The sequence below is a fragment of the Neopelma chrysocephalum genome, unplaced genomic scaffold (genome assembly GCF_003984885.1).
Source record: "Neopelma chrysocephalum unplaced genomic scaffold, ASM398488v2 Primary Assembly neopelma1_96710, whole genome shotgun sequence".
NCBI classification, from domain to species: domain Eukaryota; kingdom Metazoa; phylum Chordata; class Aves; order Passeriformes; family Pipridae; genus Neopelma; species Neopelma chrysocephalum.
Genome location: NW_020925354.1, coordinates 336351 through 358297, shown reverse-complemented (window position 1 = coordinate 358297; position 21947 = coordinate 336351). Strand labels below are relative to the sequence as shown.

The window sequence follows — 21947 nt, the reverse complement described above, 5'->3', positions numbered from 1 at the left end:
AGATATCAGTGCCTGCTGCTATAATGCTCAAAAAGTAAAATTGTAACTTACTTTAGGAAACTGTATACACAGAAAGAATAACTTCAAAATTTCGTTGGCTACCTTTCAGCAAAAACAAACAAACAAAGCCCCTAAAATTGTCATAAAACATATGGCGCAAACCATGAGTGTGTTTATTTTTTATCAGTCAATATTATTTACCATGTAAGCAGGTCAGAACTAACGCTTCAAGGATTATACACAACAGTGTATTCTTTTCAGGTCCACACACTGAGTCCATCCGCCAAAGCAGAAGTTGCCTGTTTTCCTCAAAAGAAAATGCAGTACTATTTGTGTTTTTTCAATTCATTATAAATTCTTGAATGATACAAAGGACAAGCTGCTAATAGCAATAAAAAGCCAGGATACTAGGAAGGAAGGCTGTTTTCTAAACATGCCAAAGTTTGTTGGAAATTTAACATTCAAGGACTCTTCCCTTCTCTCTGTTTGATCCCTAGCTGTACTGTGTTCCTCACATTACCTCAATTTTTCATGTATTAACAAGTACTTCAAACACTTTTGCAAGCGTCTTCCTCTTTTGCACGAAGGGTATTTGGTAAATTATGTCCCCATGTTTCAAAAGGAACAGAAATACATACCTTAGTTTGTATGTAAAACAAAATCAGCCTGGCAGGCTGGTCAAAGTCCTGGTTCCCTGTGCAGCCAGAGTCAAACAGCTGTGCTCTACGGTGTCTGGGTGGGTGCAGGCCACCTATCCCACTAAACTCCTGCTTGGGGCAGGAAAGAAAGACAGCAGCAACATGGACCAGAGAAGTTAAGATCTTCCTTTAGTGAAGCTCTGGTCAACCGAGACATTGACAAAACTGACTTGAAGGCCTCATTATGAGAATCTGCTCCATTAGTGAGTCTCCATTTGTAAAACATGCCATAAATGATCCATGATCTGGTTTTGAGAGATGTGATAAATGTCTGTGCAGAGACAAATGGACTCGACCCCAGTGAAAACAATTAACAATATACCAAGAATCTTTAGAAGCCTACAATTTTTAATTGAAACATACTTTCTTGTAACTTTCTTGTACAGTTCTCACAACCTACTATTCATCTCTTTTTAACTAAAGGGCAATGCTTACAGGAAGAGAACTGTTGTGTGACCTCAGCTGACCTACATTCATTGAGACCCCAATTCAGAAAAATATACAAGCATATGATTAACGTTAAACATGTGAACAGATCTTTGTTGAAGTCAAGGGTATTAATTGTTTGAAGTTGGGTAGGTGCTTACACACCCTAGTGAATCAGCAACCACTTTCTGACAGCAACTGAGCAGTTCTCTGGGTAACAAATTAAGTTTGGTTCCCTATGCCTTTATGTCTCTAGTGTCCAGTAAGCTGAGAATTCTTTTGGTTTTCATCTTCTTAACCTCTTTCCACTCTGCTTCTCTACTATATTTTCTTTGGTGCTTCAAAAGGGATGTATTACTTTTTCTTCAGAGTAGGAACTCCCAGTGTCTCTCTCTACTACCTAGCCACATATACAAAGCATATAGAGACTACCTATATTTTCAGCACTTTCCTTCTCATCTCTTGAACTAAGCTCAAATTAGTTACAGAAAGCCTTGTTATACAAATCTTGTTCATTTGAATAGCCAGATAAAAACAAACAAACAAAGAAAGAAGGGCTTTCCTAAAGCGCAGTAGCTGCTGAAATTCCAATACAATTATCTTGTATGAACTGAGGGTAAACACTCTGCCAAAGTGGAAGTGAGTATCTTTGTAAGGGACTTACAGAGTACTACCGCATAAAGCAGGCTGGTGATGGGGGAAAATCTTACAGATGCACACCTAAAGTCTGGTGTGACTAGTACTGGAAATTCATACGATATTACTGAAGCTATTATTCTGGTATGGGAGTATATGTATAATTTCATTTCAAATTTTCAGTTTGAAGCACTTTTGAAGTACCTCAAACTGGATTCAATCAAAGTTCTCACGTGCTTCAAAGCCTATAAAACTTTATATTGCATTGGCATTTCTATCCGGCTCTAAACAAATCTCAACATCAATATAACAAGCAGTTCCATACTAAGGTATTATATTTTCATTGAACTATTTTATCCTGCAGGTTACTATTCACCAAAAAAAACCCTCACCCAAACAAACAAACAAAAAACATGTATTTTTTACTTTTTCTGTAGCTCCAGAAAAAGTGTATAGCTCAGGTTACTTATTCACAGTGTTTTCACAACCCAATGTGAGAGGTATCTGCGTTCCAGGAGAATAGATACTCTTCCAACTACCAGAAAAACCTTCCACTTAATAACTGTTGTAGGCTAGTATTAGTACTATATACAAGAATACTGCACTATAACATGGCAATAAAATTGGCAAATTGAAATATATACAGGGCCACAGGACAGTTCAGTTCATAACACATTAAGTTCCAGGCTTGAGAAGACATACAACTAGGCATTATGGGAAAATTACTCTTTAAGATTCCACTTAAGCTCATCCTGTACAATCAGCTTGCTAGCAGTATGTGGCTGGAGGAACACAGGCTTCTCAAGCCACAGCCTCCAAATGAAGGCTGGAAGTGACCAGTTCAGAGATCATAGAATCATAGAATCAGTCAGGTTGGAAAGGACCTCTGAAATCATCAAGTCGAACCCTCAATCCACTACTGCTGTGGTTACTAGATGGCACACACATCACAATTGGATGCCATTCTGTCTCTGGAGCACCCCACTTCTGCTGGTCAGTTGCCCCACAAGAGCATCTTACATTCTATAACACCCAGGTTTTCTGCAGCCTTAGAACAAGCACAGTTGTGTGAACAATCTGTTACAGACATTATTAATTCCCCACCCTTTTTCTCCCAAGAAATGTATCTCTGCCTTCAGCTGTGGCAGAAAATGGATGTCATGAGTCTCATATCCATTATTTCACAACTCTTTGAGCTTACATAGAAGAGAGATCTGTTTTGTATTCTCTAGTACTGTTTGAAATACTCCTATCAAGAGGAAATCAGCCCCCATGTGGAAAACAACTTAATTTGTACCAGTTAAATTCTTTAAACCCAAATTTATTTTTATTTTATGAAATTCTTTCTAAGAGATGGGTTGGACAAAAGCATTTTTGTGGATTGTAACATTACATACTCAGCATATTTTATTATATATATTTATATTTAATATATAAGTATAATAATATAACATTTATTTAAAGTTTATGTACGCAGGAACATTACTGCAGAACAGCCAATTCTTGCAATTTTATCAAAAATCTCTTCATATGGCAAGGTGGTGGGTTTTTGTTTTGTTTTGGTTTTGGTTTGTTTTAGTGGGGGGTTTTTTGTTGGTTTTTGTTTTTGTTTTTACTGTATCTGCTTCCTGGGGTTCCTGTATTGATTTTCTTTTCTATCCAAAGAAGTTTTCTTCTTTTTTTTTTAATTTTAAGTTTCAAAATAGGAAGAAGCTTGAAAATAAAAATCTAACTTTCTCTGGTATGAAATATAAGTAAATAAATAAATAAAATTAGTAAATCTAACATTTTAAACCAATTCCTTAATTTTCAGAATCTGAATTTATGACCTTTTAATGTTTGAGCTTACTAATAATGAAATAGTTAATATTATTATGTTGACTTTCTGTAGTGACAATTCCTTTCTGAAGCCATTCACCAAGCATTCATTCAGCTATAAATTTAACTAACTGAACAGACCAAATTTTCCCAGGTATTGCCCTAGCTATTTCCAAGTAGTCTGAGAGCTTTTAATGGAAAGCCTGGTGCAACATAAGCTAGATTGCAAGCGACCTGATGAGTGGGTTTGTTTCTTCTGTTCCTATTTGACAGCACCATATATGAACTTGGACACAAGTTAAAGACATCCAATATCCAGACTGCATGGATAAAAATGTAACTACATTAACTCTATTACCATATCTGCATCCCTATGCAAGCGATACAGATACACACAAATTCCAGGAAGCTGATATATACCGGGCCAGCAGTCTTAAAAATCTATCTGTCCTACAAGTGACTTCCTTCTCTGTAGGATGACTGTCAGTCTGTAACACAGGTTTCCACACCCTTTCTCCACACCCTTTCCAGCAGATGAAAAATATAAGACTTCAGGTTGCAATTCTGGCAAGATTCATCATGAAGAATCCACCAAGACTGGATATAAAAAGACATACTTTCCCCTACTACAAAAGGTAAAAATGAACTAATAAAGCAAATCCTTCCTCTTCCATTTGCAAAAAGATTATTAAAAAATATTTACTGAAATTACTGTTACAGTAGTGGTGATGTTTCAGAATTTGACTAAAGAATAACCATAATTACACATTCTATTTCATTAGAGGATCTCAAAGCACTTCATAAACATTAATTAACAACATTCAAGTATTAATTGGGATGATTAGAACATTTTGTAAAAGCCTTGGGGGAGGAGAAAAATCAAGTTGAAGCACAAAGGACTCATGCAGCAAGTTAATATATTAGAGCCAGTAGAATAATACATATTTCCTGGCTTCAAGTTAAGTATTCAAAATGCTAGGACATGGTCAAAATGACAAGCAAATCATAGAAGATATTTCAGCACAGGAAAGAAAAGTAAATTTCTTAATTAAAATATAGGAGTTCATCTTCATTAGAATCAAAATGTACCTTGATAAGTAAAAGGGGGTTGTCTGTCTACATTCAATGCTGTCCTCTTATTGCCTAGAAGGCAACAGTAAGTGTTAATGACATTCACCCCTCCTAATAAGAGTCACTCACACTTCACTGTTATTCCTTGTTATTGCTCAGGACAGGCACGAGTACCTCATTGAAAGATCAGTGCTGCAAGGGAAAAAAGTCCCCATGAGATCCCCTGGACGTCAGGAAAAGCAGTAAATCAACTGATGCTGGACAGATGACAAGTTTGATTCTCTGTGGCTCTTCTTGATTTCTAAGTGTCTGTGGGCCTTAATTTTGTAAGTGCCTGAAGTCAAAGCTGACACACAGACAATCAAAACCGCACCTAAACTCAAAGCAAGAGGTTTCTAAACTGGGGAAAAGTCTTAAATCCATTACAGTGTCATGGTCTGGACTCCATACTCTTTAATTGAGGTAAGCTCCATTGATGTGTAGCTGAATGGTTAATATCACAATACTATCACCTCCAGGACCATGCTTTGAATTCAGCCCGAGGTTCTCTATGAAGAGAGTAGTCTGTAAAAAGCAGAACTTCTAATCTCCAAGCTGTGTTTTGTTCGAAGAATGATGTTAATTCTTCAGATTCTTGGCACAACTCACTCCGCTCCGCAGGCACACACATATTTCCCTTTGATCAATAGTTTTATGCCCTTTTGTTTTCTTTATTTTATAACAGGTCACTGCAGTTATTTCAAGAAAACTGAGGTGGACAGTAACCCCAAGATCCTGTCCTCAACTCAGTGGTCAAATTTCTTTGACATAGTACAGGATGTGTTCTGGTACAGGCTTCAACATGGCATTGTCAGCAAGAAAAGTGATTTTCCAGGCTAGGCAGAAAGCCCTTCTCTTCCCCTCCCCTCATCCAAACAGAATGTCTCAAGATCAGAAAAAAACTTTTGTCACAGACACACACTCACGTTCTATTAGAAATACAAATACAATTAGATTGTCAAAGTATGTGCGTATATATACATATGAATATACATATATACAGATACACACACATATATACATATGGAATGCATACATATATCAAGGAAAAAGTTCTGTGATCGTAAATAGTTAATAGAAATTCAACCACGTTCTGAAGCAAGAAAGCTGGAAATAGTTTCTTCCTTGGCGTACCTGCCAAGACCCAAGTTCAGGGCTCTATTTCTCCTGAAACGTTTGATGGCATCACTCACACCTAAAACAGCCTAGGGAGTGAGCTGTTTCTCCCACCTCCTTCATTCTCCACTCTGCTTTAGGTGTTTGTGATTTCTATCACAAGAGAGACACAGGACGATGAACTCAAGCCTTGGCAGGTGAGGAGATTTTCAGCTCCATTTTAAAAAGCAAGAGCAGAATGTCAGGGCACACGCATGACAGACCGTCAGTAACAGCCACTGCCATGCTCTGCAGCCTAGTAGCTGTGCCCAGCTGTGTGAAACTACATCAGTGGGATCATGGCTTCTCACCCCAAGTACTGTAAACAATCAGTATACATTCCAGGTAGGACAAACACACCTACACAAAAGTGTCCATCTCTCTGTTTTGTTTTGTTTCTTGGGTTTTTTTTTTGTTTTGTTTTGGTTTGGTTTTTTGTTTTTTTTTTACTTTGACAGTCAAAAATATTTGCCATTAAAAGGCTATATTTGCATTTCTGAGCGATGTGAAGCATTACAGCTATAAAGCCTGACTATTTCATAGTAGTCATTAAGAACTAGCATCATGTATAGCGCTGTAGATCATCAGAGGTTATACAGTCCCCTGCTTCATTACCCTTGCAAGATGCAAGACACAGAGCAGCAATAGCACAGCTCTCCAGCTGCACATATTCTGGAAAACCAAATGATCTCTGCATGTTATGGAGACATCTGTTGTTACATAAGTTTGTCCTGGTGGCATTCAGAAGTGTCATCAAACTCTCTGGACTTTATTTTTATTCTTGTCCGGTTCAAGTATGAACAGTCATGATAAATACAGTCATGTAGCACCAGTGTGATCAGTATTGTTTCTATTAGAGGCATGGCATCAAAAGCAGCAGGTAAGTCAGATGTCAGGCAAGTTGGTGAAGATACAGAGAAAATCTGAAAGCACTTCACACTGTAGAACAAGTGGCACTGACTGCTTTGCTCAAACATACAACAATGCTTCCCTCTGGTTCAGCAGTTGTGCTTTGTTTCCTATTTCCCTCTTCAGGCCCAAAGGTTTATCTGAGCTTTTTCCACCCTCTGTTTAGAGTAGACATAGGACAGTCACTCCTAGCTTAGTACAGCTAAGATAAATATAAAAGAGGAAGGGGCATAGCAGGGAATCTCTGTTCCACAGAAGTGCAGGAGAGTCACGCTATACTGACACACGTGGGTGAAGAGAAACAACTTAAAAGACTAGCATGCAGTGATGCCATAGGAGGAACAAAAAACTCAGGAGATGGACACATCATCTAACAAATCCTTTTCATCTTTTTGTGCTAAAGAGGCAAAACCAGAGAAGGAGAGGAAGTTGAAACTATGGTGAGGCTGAAGCAGGGAAGATAAGCAAGTAAAAAAGTAGTGGTGGGGGCAGGGAATGGGAGGGAATGACAACAGAATAAGCAAGTTGAAGTGGAGAGGAAGGAGGGAGCAGACAGGCAAAAAGAACAAGAAACAGGCAGAGAACACACAAAAGAAACACATGTGAAAGACTTAGGTTGCACTTTAGCTTTGTTAAAATCTTTACCAGATAAACTTTTTAACCTTTATCTGCATCAGTCTTACTATAGATAAAAAGGGCATAATACTCCCAAAGACATGGAAAGACTTAAATGACTGCTTCTTAAAATGCATGGAAATCCTCCAGTGGTCATAGCTAAACAAATGCCAAGCATTAATTAAGATATTGATAAACAGACCAATGAAGAATGAGAAGCAATATCAGCTAAATAAATACACAACCTTCACATACAAAATCAATTTTTATTTATTTATGGTGCGTAACTGTCAACAAACTTTTGCTGGGTTGCAAGTATCAACTTTTTTTTCATAATTTGATTGCCTATTTCTCTTAATTTTCTTTATCACAAATAATATAGCATACCAACCCTTTCAATATGTTCTTGCTGTGAAAGACAAAAGCAATAAATCAACTCATGGCACTTGGGAGAAAAAAAGAAACTGACAGAAACTTCACATGACTCATGATCATAGATAGCAAACTACACTGAACTTAACATACGATATCAACACTACAACAACCTGACACCGCACATCTACTCTGGAAAAGCTGTTATCAGAGCAGCTGTTTGTTTTCTTTCTAATGTTCTTTATGTTTAAGCAATGAAGGCTGTATGACAGGCTGTTTAATACAACAGTCCTTGCACTTTGGTTTAGCAAAAGTTCAAACATCTTTAAAGGCAAATGATTTCAGACAGGAAAGCTAAGACTCTAAAGTCTCTAGAGGAGGTCAGACAACAATAGAACCCATCCTTTTCTGAAATTCTCAACAGACAAGCCAATGGTGGGCAGCATTTAATTTTAGAACAGTAAAGCAATTTCCATCTCTGCATATGGCTAATATTCCACCTGCTTAGAAAGTGAGGTGCTACGGGATTACTCCAAGAGCAAACAGAAAATAAATTAATAACAGTATTATTAAAGATACTCAAATTTCTTTCTCTAGTCTCTTTCCACATCTCTTGACTTAATCTGAATGTGAGAATGGTGTGCATGAACAAATTAATTTTGGTAAATTAGGGCAGCAAACAAATTTCTTATTCCACCAAGAGCAACTATGTTTTACAAAAATTTGAGAAATTCTCAGTCAAATATAACATCAATATATGTAACCACGTAATTTGGCTATGCATATAACTAATTTTTCTTTTAAAATCTCAGAATTGAATTATTTAAACTGCACTATGAATTTCACAATTTGAATGAGTTTGGTTTAGTTAATGGGATGTTGTTTTTTGAACAAATGTTTAAATCTACACATCCTCCCTGTCCATGTATACCTTCTGAGAGTATGCCTTCTCAGCTGACTTCTTGCTCAACAGTTGTTTTAGCCCTACAGAACAAGCACAGAAATGGGAGAATAAACCAGTTTTCCCAAAGCAGAAAATGTTATCTAATAATTTTGAATTTCATCATCTTTCAGCATTGATTTTGCTATGGAAAAGACCTTCATTTAGGATTAGTGATTCCCCATGCACTGTCCAGTGTACAAATTTTTGTGAGTGAGCCTCCTTTTGGACCTATAAAATACCCATACTTCTTCTTTGTTCTGTGTTATTTATTTTTTGTAATTTCTCATAGCTGTAAATGGCACCAGAAAGTCTGGCAGCCAAGATGTTGCCTATGAGCTACTGACTATTATCTACTTTTTTCAAGGGAATGATGATAAAAATGGGAATCCTAGGTCTAGACCCTTCTCCTGATTCTGCCAATGTTCTGCTCTGTGCCTCTGCTTCCCTCTTTGCACTGTAAAGATAATATTCATTTTCCTCTTTTACACTAAGGGAGTACAAAACAGTTTTGATCACAAAACAGTTGAAAAAGTGTTGAGCTGTTACTCAGAACACTGAATATTATTTGTGAAGAGTCAGTTTATGGCCTTTAAGTTATAATCACATGTCCGTCTTCTGCAGCTGGACCAGTGTAAAAGCTGAACGCCCCAGCTGTTCACTTCTAGTGGCATAATTGCTCTCTAGCCCTTTCTATCAGAATAGTCAGGACTAACTCACACATGTTTAGGAGGAGGATTTTTCTAACCCGGTTTGTTTAGAGAGAACCTGGCTAGGGAGCAATTACAAATGTAGCTACACTAGCAAATGGGTGGGGTAAAGTATTCTCCAGTGCTGAGCAGATGAGAACAGCTGGCAAAGTTACCTCTTCACTCAGCTCAGCTGGAATTAAACCAGGACTGGAGACTCACGGTTGAGCTGTTCTTTACAGCAAAAGTAATGTCACCCAAATCAATGGAGCTACTAATCACATACGTCTCTTTGAGCAGCACGTACAGAATCTGACCCAAAACAGCTGCTGTTTTTGACAAAAATAATTTCTTGTCATGTAAAGACATGTAAAGTTGCTGTATTAGTTGTTCCCAAAAGAGAAAACTACAGGGTCACTAACAGCTCCACACCAAATACAGTAACTTAAGTGCTGAAAAAGAAGCCTAAAAATTGAAGCACTCTGAATGCCTATGGAGCACACACGGTCCAGAATGTTTCCCTATGCAGTGAAGTTTTTTTGAGAATCACTCCTAAAGATGAGAGAACAACTCCTCCTCTAAAATATTAATCCTGTGAGCAGTCTGATGGTACTGTTGACCAAACTGTCACTTAGTGACATTCCAGAGATAGGTATCTATTCACCAGAAACTAGGTTTACTGCATGGAGGTCAGAAAAGCTTCCCAGGTTTCAGCTTTTCCCAGGTTCCCAGCCTTTCAGCTGTTACTGGCAATGTTGTGACTGTGCCCAAATGTGAAAGGCGGTGTTATCAAATTACCTCTCTTGGCTTCAGGCTTCCTTGACTTCCTGTGCTCCATTAAGACATCCACTGAATGAAGCCATAAATACTGCATTTTTCTCTGCCCACTGCTTTTTAATTTGTTACTTGGAAACATTATTGGTCAAAGTGAGAGTATTATAAATAATCCCACCCACCGTGCAGCACTAATACACAACCAGAGAGAGGTGCTGTTTTCCTCTTGTTTCTCCAGTGGACCGAATAGTGAGGTTTTTCTCAAAAGCTACTGGGAAAAAGTTATGGCATTTTCAGGGGTGGGGGTTTAGGGAGGAAGAAGGGTTTCATTATGGATCTTGAACAGAACAGAAAATACTAAAGTAATTGATTTGGAGTGGATATACATGATATACATAATATACATGATTTTGTAAAGTTACAAGTGTAAAATATTATTTTTATTAGATTAGAAACAAACATGCTAGTTTACTGCTTTATGCTTCTCTAACTACACTATAATGGCAAATATTTTCCTACAGATATGTACTTCTGTATTTGATGTACAATAAGTATGTAATCATCATCATGGCTAGGCTTCGTGAATGAAGATTTGGGAAGGGCTCTATCCACATTCGCTACAAGTGCGCTGGTGGCTAAAAAGGCCAATACGAGACAGACAAGTTCGGTTGCAAAAAGCACAGCAGAAGGACTCCTTAGGTAGTATCAGCAAGACACGATTCTTTCTGCATTGTCTTTTCTCCTTGAGAGTCATCCTGCGTGTGTTCTCAAAAGAAGCAGCAGTGTTATAGATAGTGTGTCTCCAGACCTCCTGATTGGAGGCCAGAGTAGACCAGTTACGGTGATCAATACGGCCAAGGCTGAGATGTTGTTTCAGGGAGTCCTTGTATCTTCTCTTCGGGGCTCCTCTCTTACGGCAGCCGGTGGCAAGTTCACCATAAAGCAAGATCTTAAGGAGGCGGTAGTCCTGCATCCTGGAGACGTGTCCTGCCCAACGCAGCTGTGTTCTCAGCAACATGGCCTCAATACTTGTAATTGCTGCCTGTTCAAGAACAGATGTATTAGTCACATAATCTGACCAGTGGATGTTTAGGATTGTACGGAGACAGCGTTGATGGAAGTGTTCTAAGAGTCGCAGGTGGTGGCAGTAAATGACCCATGATTCAGAACCATACAAAAGAGTAGACAGCACAATGGCTTTGTAAACACTGATCTTTGTACTTTTCATCAAGTGTTTATTTCACCATACTCTTTTATGGAGTTTTCCAAAGGCACTGTATGCCTTTGCTAACCTGTTGTCTATCTCTCCATCAATCTTACCATCCAAGGAGATGAGGCTGCAGAGGTAATTAAACTTCTGGACTGATTTGAGCTCTGATTGGCCAATGGTGATGTGGGGATGATGGAGGACTTCCGGAGGTGCAGGTTGATAGAGAACTTCTGTCTTCTTTAAGCTGACTTCCAGCCCAAAGAGCTCAGCATCGTCTGCAAAGCAGGATGTTAAACACTGCAGAGCTACTTCTTTGTGGGCAACAAGGGCATTGTCATCAGGGTAAAGCAGCTCTTGGACAAGATGATTTAAGGTCTTAGTGTGGGCCTTCAGTCGCCTTAGGTTGAATAGGCTTCTATCAGTAGAATAACAAATGTAGATTCCATCCTGATCATCGAGGTCTGCCGTGGCCCTTTGGAGCATCATGCTGAAAAAGATTGTGAATAGGGTTGGTGCAAGAACGCAGCCTTGTTTCACACCATTAGTTATTAGAAAGGGCTCAGAAAGTGCATTGCCATATCTGACTTGGCCGTGCTGATCCTCATGAAGTGAGATGATCATTTTAAGGAACTTGGGGGGACAACCTAAAAGTTCCAAAATCTGCCAAAGACCTTTTCTGCTCACAGTATCAAAAGCCTTGGTGAGGTCGACAAAGGTTACATAGAGACCTTTGTTCTGTTCTCTACACTTCTCTTGCAGTTGTCTGAGAACAAACACCATATCTGTGGTGCTCCTGTTGGCTCTGAATCCGCACTGGCTTTCAGGTAGAATTCCTTCTGCTATAGCGGGTGTGAATCTGTTCAAAAGTATTCTTGCCAGGATTTTGCCAGCAATGGAGAGCAGAGTAATACCACGGTAATTTGAGCAGTCTGATTTAACTCCTTTCTTCTTATACAAAGTGATGATGACTGCATCACAAAGGTCTGATGGTAGTTCGCCTAGTTCCCAACAGCGCACCACAAACTCGTGAAATTTAGCATGGAGTGCTTGGCCCCCATGTTTCCAGACTTCAGATGGAATTCCATCAACCCCAGCTGCCTTGCCAGTTTTCACCTGCTGTATGGCTTTAAGAGTTTCTCCCATAGTAGGGGCAATATCCAATTCATTCTTCACCGGTTGTTGTGTGATGGACTGAATTGCTGAGTCTTGAACTACATGGCTAGTACTGAAAAGAGTCTGAAAGTGTTCAGACCATCAATTCAGAATGGAGATTTTATCTGTCAGAAGCATTTGACCATCTGCGCTGAGTAGAGGGCTTTGGACTTGGGATGTAGGCCCGTATGCTGTTTTCAGGGCCTCATAGAATCCTCTGTAATCACCTGTATCTGGGCATAATTGAGTTTTTTCAGCTAGATTGATCCACCACTTGTTCTGGATGTCACGGAGTTTCTGTTGGAGCTTGCTGCATGCAAGATGAAAGGCTGCTTTTCTTCCATGACAAGATGGCAGTGCAAGGTGTGCTTGGTGAGCAGTTCTCTTCTTCCTCAACAATACCTGGATCTCTTGATTGTTTTCATCAAACCAGGCCTTGTTCTTCTTCAAGGAGAACCCTAAGGATTCTTCAGAGGACTGCAGGATGCTGTTTTTAATATGGTGCCAAAGTGTTTCAGGAGGGGGATCTATGGAATGATCTTCAAGCCTAGTTTGAAGGTTTGCCTGGAATCTGTCTCTCACTGTGGCTGTTTGAAGATTGTTAACTTGGAGTCTTCTCCTTGGGATATCACCCCTTTTAGGTCTGAACTTAAGGGTGAAGTTAACTTTACAGTGCACAAGTCGATGGTCTGTTTGGCATTCTGCACTAGGCATCACGTGGGTATGATGGACATCACGAACATCTTTCTGTCGCACCAAGACATAATCAATGAGGTGCCAATGCTTAGACCTAGGATGCTTCCAGGTTGTCTTCAGACTATTTTTCTGCTGAAAGATAGTGTTAGTGATGGTGAGCTGTTGCTCTGCACAGAATTCTAGTAGAAGGCGTCCAATATCGTTGCAGTTTCCAACACCATGCTTGCCAAATACTCCTTTCCAGGCTTCAAAGTTCTTTCCTACTCTGGCATTGAAATCACCAAGGATAATGATCTTATCATCTGCGGGAATCTTTTGGGTAAGGCGGCGTAGGTTGGTATAAAATTTATCTTTTTCAGCAGGGTCAGCTTGGAGAGTTGCGTGTTGTGTAGTGGGAGGCGTAAGGAGATAATGCGATCAGAATGACCTGCTGGTAGATTTTCAAGTTTAGGGACAACAGAGTTTTAATCATGAAGCCAACTCCTGAGAGATGCCTTTCGGTTCTGGGTTTACCTGACCAAAAGAGTGTATAACTGGTACCATGTTCCCTAAGGCTGCCTTCCTCATGGAGACGAACTTCACTAAGAGCAGCAATGTCGATGTTGAGACATGATAGTTTGTGGGCAATTAGGGCAGAACGACGCTCAGGACATCCACTATCTGCAGTATCAAGCATGGTTCTGATGTTCCAGCATGCGATAGTCAATTTGGGCACACCTTTGAAGGCAGGTGTATGCCTTTGTCTCTTCAACTTTGTTTGACCGCATCAGAAGATGCCCGTTGGCCACGGTTAACCAACCGGGTGAAGGGTGGAGATGAGCTTTGGTTAGGTCACCTTTTCTAGACCCCTCTCTATGTGGAGCAAGGCTGCTTGGTCATTCAGGATGCTGCCAAAAGAGACTGTCATCTCCGGGGTCAGTCTCAGGCGACCAATGTCCTGAACCACCTGCATGCAGGGTTGGGTCTGTGGCTTCCAGTGCATCTTATCACCTGCCGTTTCGACCCTCGCCTGTCACTACAGGGCTTTACAAATGTGGATATCACCGTCGAGCCTGTGCAATAGATTTTTTTAGGTGAGACACAGCATGCGCAGAACTGGACCCATCCTTTAATCCTAAGGTTCATCTGCCAGGGTCGAGCGAGCTTGGACGGTGACAGTGAGGTCCTTAGGACATAGGTTTAATTAGAGTGTCCTTCTCTTAGATGGATAGCCTTACAGGGCTAAGTGAACTATATCTCCTTCTCCTAGGATGACTGCCAGAAGGCTAGTGAGCCCATCCTGCCTATGGACACATTTTATTTGACCCTTCAGTTTTGGCCTGTCTGCCACGGGAGACCCTGCCGAAGGCATGTACCGTTGCCAGCATAGCTCGCAACCTCATAGGGGCACACAAGCTACTTCCCCATTAAAATGGTTAAGGCAAGCCTTTCACTCCCTACTTTTCTCCCAGCCACCCATACTCGGACCCAGGGATATTCCCAGAGACATTCCCTTGCCCTGAGCACCCTTTCAGGATGCTATAGTTCTGAAACAAACCGAACCTGGGCAGTAGCTGCAGGTGAGCCAAAAGCAAACTCTTCTGGTCCCCTCACCCACCCAGGGCTCGGGTACCTCCCATGGCCCCAGCCCAGCCTAAACCCCTCAACCCCCCGGAAGAACCCACTATCCACCCTGACCTTACCCTCCCCCCACCGTGTTACCACCGATCTTCCTTCATGCTGCTTACCCGTGACACTCCAAACAGGACTGCCCCGCCTGCCCTCCCGCCGGTCTGGGGACCCTACGGCCTGTCCATCTCCCTCCCCCTCCCCCAAATTGGACTGGCAAACCTCTGTGCACTCCAAAGTTCCTCCTCTCCTCTCCATCGAGGGCACAATCCCCAGCACCGCTGGGAAGTGCAGTGCAGCGCGACTGCCAGGCAGCGCGGCGAAGTGTGTAATAACGTATGGTAAACTTACTAGCATTGACTGGAACTACATGATAATTTAGACAGATTTGGAGAGACAAGCTACAAAGACCTATACTTCCTGACTGAGAGTCAGATGTTCCTGAGTTCACTGCATGACAGTGTACCAACAATCCCATCACTCTGTAACATTCTGGATGATTTCTTTTGATACTTGATACTTTTGATTCTCCTGTAGCATGCTCATGACATTTCATTTGGAGCTTTTTGTGTGGAAAAGCTGAATTTGAAAGCCTTAAATAATTCCGTGAAAAGCTTCAGTCTACAATAATGAGCTTCATGGAACAACACCTTTTGCTTGAAGGAAACTTTAGCTGTAGTTCTCAGCTGTATGCAATTTTACTGTGCTAGTGTTACTACAAATTTCCTTTCAAATTTCCCTGCATGCCCCTTTTCTCCTTTTTATCAGATATTTTCAATAGAGTTACTTTTTAAACAAGACATTTTTATTATCATAGATTTGATCAATTTTCAAATGATATACATACACGTTTTTCTAAGCAGTTTCCTTTTCTGCCACATACTGAGCTTTCTAGCTTTAATGGAAACAAAACACACTTTTTGCCTAGAGATGCTGTGGAGACTACATCTGAAGATATTCAAAAGTCATCCGGACATGGTTCTGGATAACCAGTTCTAGGTGGCCCTGGTTGGTCAGAGGGGTTGGATGAGATGATCTCTCTACTGACTTCGACCAGTGTGTGATTCTTTGAAATTAGACAGCTAAACTAACAGGGAGGCTCTACTACACCTATTGTAGGTCTTCATTGGCCCATTAACACAGTCCACAGCCAAGTGCTAAAGAAGTCAGTATGTGGCAAGTCTGTAACAGCTGCCCTTAACTTTCACTGATAATTATTCTCATTTAAATGACATAATATTTAATATACTGTTGTTAAATGTAGTAATGGTAAAATTCATACCTCAAGGGCTACAATGTGACTGAGTTTTAGTCAGATACACTGAACTGTGACCTAATGATGTAATATAGGCCTTTACATCATTTAGATGCACAGGCCACAATCTCACTCTGTATAAACATCCATATGTTGCATATATTGTGATCATTCCAAAAGACAATTAAAACAAAATCAATACGAGCATGATTCTACGACCTTTAAAACAAGAAAACTACTGGACATGGAATTACATTCCATGCTTGTAATCACAGAATCATAGAATCAACCAGGTTGGAAAAGACCTCCCAGATCATCAAGTCCAACCCTTGATCCAACACCGCTGTGGTTACTAGACCATGGCACTAAGTGCCACATCCAGTCTCATCTTAAAAACCTCCAGGGATGGTGAATCCACTACCTCCAGCTCATTCCAATGTCTGATTACTCTCTCTGCAAAAAATTTCTTCCTAATATCCAACCTAAACCTCCCCTGGCACAGTTTAAAATCATGCCCTCTTGTCCTACTGCTGGTTGCCTGGGAGAAGAGACCAACCCCCATCTGGCTACAACCTCCTTTCAGGGAGTTGTAGAGAGTGATGAGGTCTCCCCTGAGCTTCCTCTTCTCCAGGCTAAACAACCCCAGCTCCCTCAGCCTCTCCTCATAGGACTTGTGCTTGAGTCCCTTCACCAGCCTCGTTGCTCTTCTCTGGACCTACTCCCAGCACCTCAATATCCTTCCTGAACTGAGGGGCCCAGAACTGGACACAGTACTCCAGGTGTGGCCTCACCAGCACTGAGTACAGGTCCACTTCCCTAGTCCTGCTGGCCACACTGTTCCTGATCCAGGTCAGGATGCCCTTGGCCTTCTTAGCCACCTGGGCACACTGCTGGCTCATGTTCAGCTTCCTGTCAATCCAAACTCCCAGGTCCCTTTCTGCCTGGCTGCTCTCCAGCCACTCTGTGCCCAGCCTGTAGCGCTGCATGGGGTTGTTGTGGCCAAAGTGCAGGACCCTCCACTTGGCCTTGTTGAACCTCAGCCCGGTTAGAATCAGACCATCTCTCCAGCTTGTCCAGGTCTCTCTGAGGAGCCCTCCTGCCTTCCAGCTGATCGATACACCCCCCAGCTTGGTGTCATCTGCAAATTTGCTAATGGTGGTCTCAACCTTCTCATCCAGATCATCAGTAAAGATATTAAATAGAACTGGGCCCAACACTGATCCCGGGGGGACACCACTTGTGACTGGTTGCCAACTGAATGCAGCACCGTTCACCACCATCCTCTGGGCCCAGCCATCCAGTCAGTTCTTAACCCAGCACAGAGTGCCCCTGTCCAAGCCATGGACTGCCAGTTTTTTCAGGAGAATGCTGTGGGAAGTGGTGTCAAAAGCTTTGCTGAAGTCCAGATAAACCACATCCACAGCCTTCCCCTCATCCACCAGGTGGGTTACCTGATCAAAAAAGGAGATCAGGTTGGTCAGACAGAACCTGCCCTTCCTAAGTCCATGCTGGCTGGGTCTGATCCTTTGTCCATCCTGTAGGTGCTGTGTGATTGCACTTAGGATGATCTGCTGCATAACCTTGCCAGGCCCTGGGGTCAGGCTGATGGGCCTGTAGTTTCCCGGGTCCTCCTTCCGACCCTTTTTGTGGATTGGTGTGACATTCGCCAACTTCCAATCATCTGGGACCTCCCCAGTGAGCCAGGACTGTTGGAAAATGATGGAGAGCGGCTTGGCGAGCTCTTTCACCAGCTCCCTCATCACCCTAGGACGGATCCCACCTGGTCCCATAGACTTGTGAGGATCCAAGTGGCTCAGTAGGTTGCTAACTGTTCCCTCTTGGATTACAGGGGGGCTATTCAGCTTCCTGTCTCTGTCTACCAGCTCTGGAGGCCAATTGTCCTGAGAACAACCTGTCTTACCATTGAAAACTGAGGCAAAGAAGGTGTTAAATACCTCAGCCTTTTCTTCATCTTTGGTGACTATGTTTCCCCCCGTCCAACAAAGAGTGGAGGTTTTCCTTGCCCTACCTTTTGCTACTGATGTATTTGTAGAAGCACTTCTGTTATCCCTAACAGATGTGGCTAGATTGAGTTCAAATTGTGCCTTTGTCTCTCTAATTTTCTTTCTGCATGACCTATATTCCTAAACTCTTCATGAGTAGCCAGCCCTTTTTTCCATAGTCAGTAAGCTCTCTTTTTTACCCTAATTTCCCTAATTTCCCCCAATTTCCTGATCTGCCAGGCTGGCTGTCTTCCCTGCCGGCTTGTCTTTTGGCAGACTGGGACAGCCTGCTCCTGTGCATTCAAGACTTCCTCCTTGAAGCACGTCCATCCCTCCTGGACCCCTTTGTTTTCAGGGGCTGTTTCCCCAGGTACCCTCTGAACCAGTCTTCTGAATAGGCCAAAATCTGCCCTACAGAAGTCCAGCATAGAGGTTTTATTGATGGCCCTCCTTGCATCCCTGAGTATTGAAATCTCTATCATTTCATGGTCACTGTGCCCCAGACCACCACATCTCCCACCAGCCCCTCTCTGTTTGTGAACAGCAGGTCTAGTGGGGCCCCATCCCTGAGAGGCTCATTTATCAGCTGGAGCAGGAAATTATCCTCTATACACTCTAGGAATCCCCTGGACTGCCTCTTCTCTGCTGTGTTGAGTTTCCAGCAGACATCCAGCAGGTTAAAGTCGCCCACAAGAACAAGGGCTGGCAATTTTGAGATATCTGCCAGCTGCTTGTAGAATAATTCATCACCCTCATCATCCTGGTTGGTTGGTCTGTAACAGACTCCCACCAGGATGTCACCTTGTTGGCCTTCCCCCGATTCTGATCCACCGACACTCAAACTTATCATTACCAACCTCATCATTACCAACCTCGAGTTCTACAGAGTCAAGAGACTCTCTAACATATAAAGCCACCCCTCCACCTCTCCTACCTTGCCTGTCCCTTCTGAAGAGCTCGTAGCCACCCATGGCAGCACTCCAGTCACGCGAGTCATCCTACCATGTTTCCATGATGGCGACTACAGCACAGCTTTCCTGCTGCACGATGGCTTCCAGTTCCTCTTGTTTGTTACCCATGCTGTGTGCATTGGTGTACATGCACTTCAGCTGGGCTGCTGATTTCACTTCTAACTCTGGCTTTCCATCCTCAGGTTCATCTCTGGAGAGCCTGGTTTCAACCTCCTCCCCCTTCAAACCTAGTTTAAAGCCCTCCTGATCAGTCCTGACAACTTATGGACTAGAGTCCTATTGCCCTTGCAAATATATAATTACGCCTAACTATTAATCACATTTAATAAACAGCAGATTTCTAATGTTATCTCTTAGATATGATGTGGTTTTTTTCCATGTATTCCTTTGCAAATCATATTTCTTCATCCCTCTTGATCAATAGCATTCAGAATCTAGAAATCTAAAATACGATGCAATATGTATGTAATGCCATTACAGTACGTATTTCTGTAGATATCCCTCATAAATCTATCTTCATTATATATACCTAATATCTATAAACACATATAAACAAATATTTCTATCATATATACATAAATATCCACTGTATGAATACCATGGATGTATACTTGCATGTAAATTTTAGACTGGTAATGGAAAAAAAGGATTCTGTTGCATTTGAACACGTGTAACCATTAACTTTTACAAAACAGATACCTGAGAGAATCCTAAAACAGTTAAAGAACTCCATTCAGTATATATCCTACCAAGAATAACAAGATCTCATTATTAAAGTAGTTCTCTTTTTAGCTCTCTTTCTCTAGGACTGTTCTATAATTTAGTGCACTTTTCTGTGAAAATCTGGGTATAGAGCATTTAAGAATATGAGCACAGAATGCAAAGACTTCCACAGAATCACATAAAGCTAATTTACTTCTTTCACACATAAGACACAAACTGAAGAGACGGAATTCCTCAGATCAGGAATAAAGAATCCCATATTTTCTATGAAGTGCCAAGTACGCTATTACTGCCTAAGAAAATCAAGGAATAAATCAGAAACTAAAATTTTCAAAGTTTTTCAAGCATGTCCACTTCAATAACTGGATGACTTCTAGACGATGCAGAGCTCCCACAAAGTCAGTAGCAATTAACAGAATTCAGAAGAGTGTAGTATTAGATTATTATACAGAAATAGTCTTACAAAATGTAATAAATCACTTTGGAACCCAAAAGATGATGAAATTCTTCAGATAAGCAACCATATATATTTATGACCATATTCATAAACCAAGCCCGTCCATTTTTTTGTTTACTTGTTTTATGTTTTATTTGTTTATCTATTTCAACCAATCTGCATAAAACACTTTATTTAAAGCTACCTTTCTAACATGGCCTTATAAACAGGATTTTTCTGCTTATACATTACACTGTACAGATACTTTCCAATACTACCATGATCACAATCCCTTTTCTTCCATACCTCGTCTTTCTAATGAAGGAATGAAAAGAGCTATTGACTTGCATCTTAGTTTCGTAAGTCAAACAGTAGCCCTTGAAACTTTGTCAACTGCCTTTGATGAGCAAATCATGCTTACAGATAGCTAAGCTCAGTATCTGCAGTATTCAAGATATTTCCTACAATAAGCATAAGCAAGTACAAATAAATACTATGGTATGAAGGAACCTGTATTTTTTTAGCTTAGGAAAAACTGAGTCTTTTATTTTGCCAACACCATCATTAGTCTTAAACACGCCAGACTGAATTTACTACACTTCCTTGTACCTCTTTGGGCACAACATCACTACATCCATACAACAACAACCAAAAAAAATCAGTTAACTGGGTTTGGAAACACGCTTTGCTTTATTTCCTACCTGAAGAATGTAGCCTCGAACATAGTCTCGAAGTGTCCAGCCTAAGCCATGTAGAATATGCAACACCTCCTCTTGCTTCAGTACACTGAAAAGTCGATCAAGCAGTATCTTCAGTCTCACAGGTACAGCCTGAGTGCCATAAAGCATCAAGCTGCTGATGTCAAACACAACATTGGACTGCACAATTTCCACTTGGGTTGGGTGGTAGAGATGCTGAGTACTAAGTTTGTCCAAGGCTGAAAGAAAAGGGTCAAGTATAAGTAAAGAGTAAAGAAAAGACAAGAAAACAACCCCAAAGCGTCATGTATACACATATTTGGCAGATGCACTTATTTTCCAGAGAAATATCACCTGGATGATCCATAGAATCACAGAATCGTTTGGGTTGGAAGGGCGCTTTAAAGGTCATCTAGTCCAAACCCCCTGCCATGGGCACGGACATCATCAACTAGACCACATTGCTCAAAGCCCCGTCCAAACTGATCTTGAATATTTCCATGGATGGGGCATCTACAACCTCATTGGGCAACCTGTTCCAGTGTCTCATCAGCCTCATTGTAAAAATTATCTCCTTTATATCTAATCTAAATCTACTCTCTTTCAGCTTCATGTCCTTGTCAGAAGTTCCTCTCCAGCTTTTTGTAGGCCTCCTTTCAGTACTGAAAGGCTGCAATAAGGTGATCCTGGAGCCGTGCCCAAGTTTCTTTTCAACTCTTCCCCAGGCTGAAGAACCCCAACTTCCTCAGCTTTTCCTCACAGGAGAGGTGCTCCATCTCTCTGATCATCTTGGTGTCCCTCCTCTGGACTTGCTCCAACAGGTCCATGTCTGGGGACTCCAGAGGTGGATGCAGTACTCTAGTGAGATGCACCCTAAACCCCCATTTTTAAACATGTTAAAAGTAAATCCCCTGATGTACCATAAATTCCATCATGAATTCACTACTACTTGAGCTGGTTAGTTTTTTTCACCTCACACAAATTTAGAGATAAGGCGAAGGGAAGTTTGCAGGATGAAGGTAGTTATGCTCTTGTGAAGTTATGTAAGATGGA

The 21947-nt window shown here is 41.3% G+C and overlaps 1 protein-coding gene across 4 annotated transcripts in view; it reads right to left on the bottom strand.

The window, feature by feature from the left end:
* BNC2 (basonuclin 2) overlaps positions 1 to 21947 on the bottom strand; it is a 336970-nt gene that overhangs the window by 86211 nt on the left and 228812 nt on the right. For all 4 annotated transcript variants that reach the window (XM_027709215.1, XM_027709213.1, XM_027709216.1 and 1 more), the window contains exon 4: positions 20898 to 21133. In XM_027709215.1, coding sequence (XP_027565016.1) covers positions 20898 to 21133 — 236 coding nt within the window. The remainder of the gene's footprint in view (positions 1 to 20897; positions 21134 to 21947) is intronic.